The sequence below is a fragment of the Echinops telfairi genome, unplaced genomic scaffold, assembly GCF_000313985.2.
Source record: "Echinops telfairi isolate 266 unplaced genomic scaffold, ASM31398v2 ScPeMD7_2;HRSCAF=8, whole genome shotgun sequence".
NCBI classification, from domain to species: Eukaryota; Metazoa; Chordata; class Mammalia; order Afrosoricida; family Tenrecidae; genus Echinops; species Echinops telfairi.
Genome location: NW_022103898.1, coordinates 13097417 through 13104582, shown reverse-complemented (window position 1 = coordinate 13104582; position 7166 = coordinate 13097417). Strand labels below are relative to the sequence as shown.

The window sequence follows — 7166 nt, the reverse complement described above, 5'->3', positions numbered from 1 at the left end:
ACACACACACACACACACACAGATGAACAACAGAAGCCTTGGGTGAAGGGAGACAGAGGTAGGTAAGATATGAAAAGAATAATAATTTATCATTGATCAAGGGGTCACGAGGGTGGGGGTGAGGGGGAAAAGAGGAGCTGATACCAAGGGCTCAAATAGAAAGTAAATGTTTAGGAAACGAAGATGGCAACATAGGTACCACTGTGCTTGATACGATGGATGTATGCACTGTTCTAAGAGCTGTAAGAGCCCCCACTACAATGATCTTTTAATAAAATTAAAAAGTCACGGTAAGTTGATGTCCAACCAAACACCTCCGAAGGGGCTGGGTTCTTTAAGATCATGGTTTCATGGTACATCCCAACGGACAGTCCTACTCTCGTTATGTGGTGGGCTGCTAACCACAAAGTGGGCAATTGGAAACCACCAGCTGTTCCCAGGAAGAAAAGCAAGGCCTTTGACCCCTGTAAAGAATGCCGTCTCGGAGACCCACAGGGCAGATGGGCTCTTGTCGAGTCGCTGTGAGTCTTCATCGACTTGCTGGCCGATTGGCTGGGTTTGGAGTTTGGGTTCTACCTCCTGGTTCCATGCGCAGCACAGCCTGAGGTCTTAGAAGCTCATGGGCAGCCATTCAAGGTCCGCCAATTGGTCCCACCTGGAGCAGCAGCAGAGGCGGGAGAGTCAGGACTGGGATGAAATGGATCGTGAACGTGGCTAACGATCTCCATGAACAAGGGCCTCCTTTGCCATGAGACGGGAACTGGAGGGTGCCCGGCGCTGTGGAGGAAAGAACCTGCAGGAAAATCTGATCCAGAGGAGGGAAATGAAGCATGGAATTTGAAATTCTCATGGAGTCCAGGCTTTCTGGAGTCCCCGAGGCTGGGTGAACCCCGGAAACAACTGCTCTTGGGAAAACCACCAAACTTTACCCCAAACAAATCCCAGAAGTCTCCTTTGAACCAAGCCACCGCTGAGCTTGATGAGTGAACAAGGGCTGCTCTTTGGAAGGACTGTCTGGGCGGGGTCAGCTGACAACTGACGCACCAACCGAAACGGTAGCGGGGAGGAAGATTTAGGAAGAGGAGGCTGAGGGCAGCTGCCCAGCTTGAAGGCTGTCCTGATGGCACACGGAGACACTGCTGAGTTGGCGTCTGTTCTCAACAATGAAAGAACACAGGAAAGGAAGGGAGAACATGGCCAAGGGGCCTAGTTCTCAGCCTGGCGATACTCGCTCTGATTACAAGACTTGCCTGATTCCCTCAGGCCTGTTTTCCTGTCAGGTCCAAAGTCACGCCGCACCTGCACCCACCACCCTCCTGCTTACTCTGTTGTTGTTGTTGCTGTTGTTGTTGGCAGGTGCCATGGAGGCATTCCCATCCATTGAGACCTTACGCACAACAGAACAACGCGCCATCAGGTTCCTCTGCTGGAGCCCATCGTTGCAGCCCCTTCGCCGTCCAGCTCCTTGAGGGCCTTCCTGTCTTCCACTGCCCCCCTCACTTTCCCAAGCAAGGTGTCCTTCTCCAGGGACTGGTCGCAGCTCGCCATCCTTGCCTCCAAAGAGCACTCCGGCCGTACGACTTCCAGGAGAGGTCAGTGTGTCCTTCTAGCAGTCCGTGGTGTTTCAACCACAATTCACATGCACAGCTTACGCTAGAGTATACAGTGAACCCTCGCCACTTCGCGCTTTGACTTCCGCGGCTTCACTCTATCGCGGTTTTTGCGTAACAGTGCATGCTCTGTCATTACTGCCACTGATTGGCTCATACTGTACACGCTTCTGTCTGCATCGCTACGTATCGGAGCTATGTATCAGATGCATTTTTGCTTTTGTACAGTGTACTATAATTGTTTGCGATTTTTAAGAAATTTTATCTAAGCCCTATGATGGCTCCTAAACGAGCTGCTTCTTCTAAGCCTTCTGACAATAAAAATAAGCGCCAGAGGAAGATGCTCACCATCCAGGAAAAGGTAAAACTTTTGGATATGATCAAAGATGGCAAGAAAATCGTGGAGGTTGCACGCCATTTCGACTTGAATGAGTCTTCCGTTCGCTCCATCCGTTGTACTTCATAATATAATAAATAATAAATGATAATTGTAACGTCCAAAATGTTTTACTGCATTTTCCCTTTTTCGTTTAATAAATTGGGTAATACGAGTGTAATGGTGACTAAAGGGTGTTTTTTCATGTCCTCTATGCTCTAACTACGAAAATATTTGATTTACAAATAAGGAATCCTACTTCGCGGAATTTCATTTATCACAGTAGGGTCTAGAACCGATTAACCGCGATAAATGAGGGTTCACTGTACACACTAACCGCTAGGTCGGTGGTTCAGAACCACCAGGCTCTCTGGGGGAGACAGACGGAGTTTCCTACGCCTGTAGAGAATTACCGTCTCAGAAACTCACAAGGGCAGCACATCCCTGTCCTGCGGGGTCTTGATGAATCTCTGTGAATCATCTCGGTGGTCCCTGCTGCCACCCCCTAGAGCCTGCTCTTAGCCTGAAGTTCTTTGGGTTTCCCTCAAGTGTGTCTTGCCCCTCCTCACCCCTGCCTTTGCTCACGATGACTCGTCTTCCTCAGACCCTCTCTCCCACCTTCTCAGACAGCACCTCCGCTAGGACGCCTTCCGGGCCGGGTTCTCCCGAGGCTGTCCTGTCCCACCTGGGGACAGCAGCCACTCAGATACGGACACTTATCTCTTGGCCTGTCCACCAGCCGGTGACAGCCTGGAGGACACAGGCTTGGTGTGAGTTGCCTCCCGTCTGACACCTGGCACCCTGCAGGGACTCACCCTCTGGGCCCCCGCCCCTCGGGTCTGACACCCGGGTTGCCTTCTTTTCCACCTCCCTCAGCAACGCCACCCGTCTCCCAGATTTGAGCACCCTGTCGAGATGCCCACATCGACACCCTAGGCTTCAGCCCTAGCCCCCAGGCTCTCACATCCCACCCTGTGGGCCCCTGCCCAGGTCCCTCCGCGTTGGTCTTCCCCATTCAGCAGGTGGCAGCTTCCCCGCCCCCACACCCTTGTCATCACCTCCCCTATGTACCCTCCTCCCCCGTGCCCCAGTCTCTCAGCCCGCACCACCACCTCAGCAAATCCTGTCACCGCTGTCAGGTGGTCCAGAAAGCCCCTCTACTCACCACTTCCATGACCACCTGAGACGGACTGTCACCTCCATACATCGGTCCTGCCCCCAGACCTAGTCTCTACCTCCTGGGAAGCAGGCCAGGCTTTCTTGCCAGCTCCCTGGGAATCTCGGTCGCCAGGCAGTGGCGCCAGTGTCCAGTTTGGAGCCTGGGCCAGCGGTTGCTTGCCCACGAAAAACTAGTAGGTAGGACAATGACGTGGGGGTGGTGTGGGGGTCATCAGGTGTCAAGATGCCAGGATGAGGGAAGTGGGCCAGGGTTTCCATCCCCGGGTGGCTGAGGAAGGTGCAGGACTGGGGCCCCTGAGTCCCCACCCCACCCCCACTCCAGGGCTGCATTTGTTTTGTGTTGAAGGAAGCTTAATCCACAATGGTTAAACTCTCTGCAGGCAGTGGGGAAAATAAGGGGGAGGCAGCCTGCTGAAGTGGGGGAGAGGGGGGAGGCAGGACCATCTGCTGCAGAGAAGGGGAACTGCGGGGCCACTGCTCACTCCCCCCTCCTGAGGAGCAGAAAACACGCCTCCCAGCCCACCCCCTTGGCTGGGGACAAAAGCTGGGACAAAAGCTGCACACGAGCCCCCCAGCCGGCTGCCACAAAAGCCCACCTGCCCCTGCTGCCCTTAACCAAGGGGGCGGGCACCAGCGTGGGAGTTAACCAGCTCAGGCCAGCTCCGGATGGCAGCCCGGAGGGAGGCCAGGACCCTCTGTGTGTGTGCAGATGGGGGAACAGGGGCCTGACCCCAGTCACAGGAGAGAAAAGGGGGCCAAAATTGGGGTGGGGGTGAGCATGGGTGTTCTGCCTCTCCTCCCTCTTCTTCCATCTGAGCACCCTCTCTTCTCCCAAATACCAGGGGCTCCAGAATGTTCAAGGAAACAGCCCGCTAGCTTCTCATCCCATTTCCCATGAATTTTCTGGAGCCCCCTCCTGCGCCTGAAAGGACCAGGTTTCTGGGGCCCGCCCTGGTACTGGAGCTGACTGGCTGGATTTACCTTCTGTTTACCCTTGCCAAGCCTGGGGTTTCTCTTCTGTAAAGTGGGATTATCAATATCCCTGTCCTCCCAGACCCATTGGGATTGTTGGTGGGGGTGGGCGGGGTGGGGGTGACATGGAATGAAGCATCTGGCTTGCAGCCCCCTAGTGGGAAACTTGGGCGCAATGGTTACATGCTCGGCCCTGGCAGTTCTAACTCACTGGCGGTTGCATGGGAGCACGTCTGGCTCTCTGTTCCCTGTGGAAATGTCAGTTTAGTTATCCCCCTGGGCAGTTCTACCCTGTCGTATCGGGTCGCTAGGAGCTGGAACTGACTCAATAGTACCTGCCAACCAGATGCTGAGCAGCGGCCACCCCTGGCTCACTGGTGGCATCTGGATGGCACAGGGCATGGGGGACTGGGAGGGAGTCCTGGCCACAACCCAGACCCTACTTCACACACCTTGCCAGTTGGACAGGGGGAGATGGGCAGAGGGTGTCTCCATCCGGGGTCTTGAGCAGGGCTGGGGCTTGCCTCTCCCCTGCAGGCTAGCCCTGCCTGCCCAGCTGCCCAGCCTGGGGGCCCAAGGACCCTCCCGATACTCGGTCAGCCTGGTTACTCTGGAGAAGGACTATGGAGCTGGGCCCACCCAGGTCTTCTGTGTGAGCGTACTCTCCCCTCTGGCCTCAGTTTCCTCATCCGGGGCCAGGACAAGACGAGACAGGAAAGGACCTTGGGCCACAGGAGGCCGCCCTCCTGGTCCACAGACACAAACAGGAAGGTCTGTGGGGAGGGCCAGGTTCAGAGGCTTCTGAGGGTGGAGCTAGACCCTGGGGGCCCCAAGAAGCCCTGGGGAGCCCCAAGAAAAGGCCCCATGGGAAGGGATCCCTCCAGGGTTTGGGGCATGCTCCTTCTACAAGGGACCCTGGCCACGCCCAGGCATCACCTCCTCCCTCCTTGGTCCCAGGAGCTCCCAGCCCCCGCTGAAAGCTGTCACTTCCTCCCTGAGCCAGGACAGCATGTGTGTGCCTAAATCTGCTCCTCCAGTCCCCTTACCCTCTGAGGGGGCCCCCAACACCCTCCACTGCTGACTTGAACTTAAGGAGGGTAGCAGTTGTGGGGAGCGAGGGCTGGCGGGGACTCGATTGATCCAAACTGCCCCCCCTTGAAAAGCCTAAGCCACACGCCTCGGTCACAGTGCCTCTCACACTGACGTTGACTGCAGGCACACACACACACACACACCATGTGCCAGGCCTCCGGCCCCACAGAAATTGACAAGGGGGATGAGATGGCAGCCCCGCTGGCACCGCAGGGGGCAGCGCTGTCAGGACGCCCCTCTCCCTTCACACCCACCCTGGCCAGCCGGCCCCATCCATGTGTGGGCCTGGTCAGCTGGTGTGCCACCCATTGGTGCCAAGCTGGGCAGGAGTAGACTAGAGGGAGCCCCCAGCTTGGCTCCTGGAAGAGAGCAGGTGGCCTGCGGAGCACCTGGCATCAGAACCCCCGGGGGCACAGGCTGGGCATGGCGGAGGAGTGGAAGGATGGGCCCAGGCAGTGGCCATGGCTCCTCACCTGCTCCCTGGTCCTGGAGACCCACGTGTCCAGCAGCAACTCCAGGCGTGAGCGGTGGAAGGCTCGGGTGGTCTTGATCGCGATGAAAATGTCACGCATCTGCAGCTCAGGGGGCCCGGGGCTGGGCTCAGGGGTCACCCACACCCCCTGCAGGGACAAACTCGAATGGTACCGCAGGGACAGGAGCCCTGTGCACATGAGGCTGAAGAGGGCTCCCGCCAGGATCCTGAGGAGCCGGCGCTGCATGGGGCAGCTCAGCCCGGACACCCCAAGCAGACAGAATTTCTGGCCTGCATCAGGAGAGGCGGCCGGGTCCTGGAGCTCTGGACGGACCCTGAGGCTGAGCCATGTAGCCCACGGGCGGCCAGCCCCCACCTGCTCCCTGGGCCTCTGCTGCCTGCTGGCTGGGGCTGCCCGGCTCCGCCCCCAGTCCCCAGAGCAGCCCCAGGGGCGGGGCAGGCTCTGGGAGCCCCAGAGGTGACTCAAAAAGAGGTACTGGCTGAAGAGGCAGCCTTGGCCCTGCCAGCTGCTGCGGTGGGGGAGGAGATGACAACAAGCTTTCTATGCGGAGACAGAGACAGGAGACGGAAGGGAGGGGCCCTCCAGCCTCTCCCCTCCCCAGAGACCTGCCCGGCTTGGCTCCATTCAACCCATTATTGTGTGTGTCCTGCTCTACCCGCCCCCCCACCCCCACATTTGCTCAGTTCCTCCTCTCTCGGAGCTCTTCCCCTCCCCCATCAGGCAGAACTCCATTGGGGCTTGAAGGCTCAGTCCAAGTGTCCCCTCTTCCAGGAAGCCTTCCCTGCTGTCTTCTGTGGCTCTTAACTAGTACGAGGGTTACTGACCCCCAGCTACAGCTGAGGACCCGAGGTACAGAGCTCAGATACCCCAGCAGCTAGGGGACCATGGGCTTGAAAACCAGGGTCCTGCTCCCTCCTCTGGGCCACAGGCGTCTCCCAGCCCTGGCTGCCCCGTTCCCATCTCCTTTGGCAGCCTCTCTCCTGCCTCTCCTCTCGCAGCCAGGCCACAGGACAGGGACAGGCCTACCCCAAACCATCTCCATCTTGCTTTGCCCAGAGCCAGCTCCGCCCCCACCCCCACCCCCACCCTGGGCCCTCTGCTCCAACTTTGTCTTGGTTCCCATCCCCCTCCAAACAAACATGGATGAAAGTACAGCAGGGTCCCCCACCCCGTGTCCCTCTATCCAGCCACATCTCCCACTACCCTCCCCTGGCTCCCTCTACTCCAGACAGCGCCCAACATGCCCACCTCAGGGCCTTTGCACTCACCCCTCCATCTGCCTGGATGTTCTCTCCCCCTTCAGGTCTGTACATAAATGTCACCTCCTCCGAGAAGCCTTCCCTGATGACTCCAAGGCCTGTCCACCCCTTGCCCACCCAATCTGTGCTCTAGGTTATTCAAATTGTCTCAAGAAAAGGTCAAGGCAGTATTCTTTTTTTTTTT

At 57.6% G+C, this 7166-nt stretch overlaps 1 protein-coding gene across 1 annotated transcript in view; it reads right to left on the bottom strand.

Annotated features, from left to right (window-relative positions):
* MFNG (MFNG O-fucosylpeptide 3-beta-N-acetylglucosaminyltransferase) overlaps window positions 1–6030 on the bottom strand; it is a 23641-nt gene extending 17611 nt beyond the window's left edge. The window contains exon 1 of the mRNA XM_004700300.2: window positions 5703–6030. Coding sequence (XP_004700357.1) covers window positions 5703–5948 — 246 coding nt within the window. The 5' untranslated portion in view covers window positions 5949–6030. The remainder of the gene's footprint in view (window positions 1–5702) is intronic.
* Between the last annotated feature and the right edge of the window lie 1136 nt (window positions 6031–7166).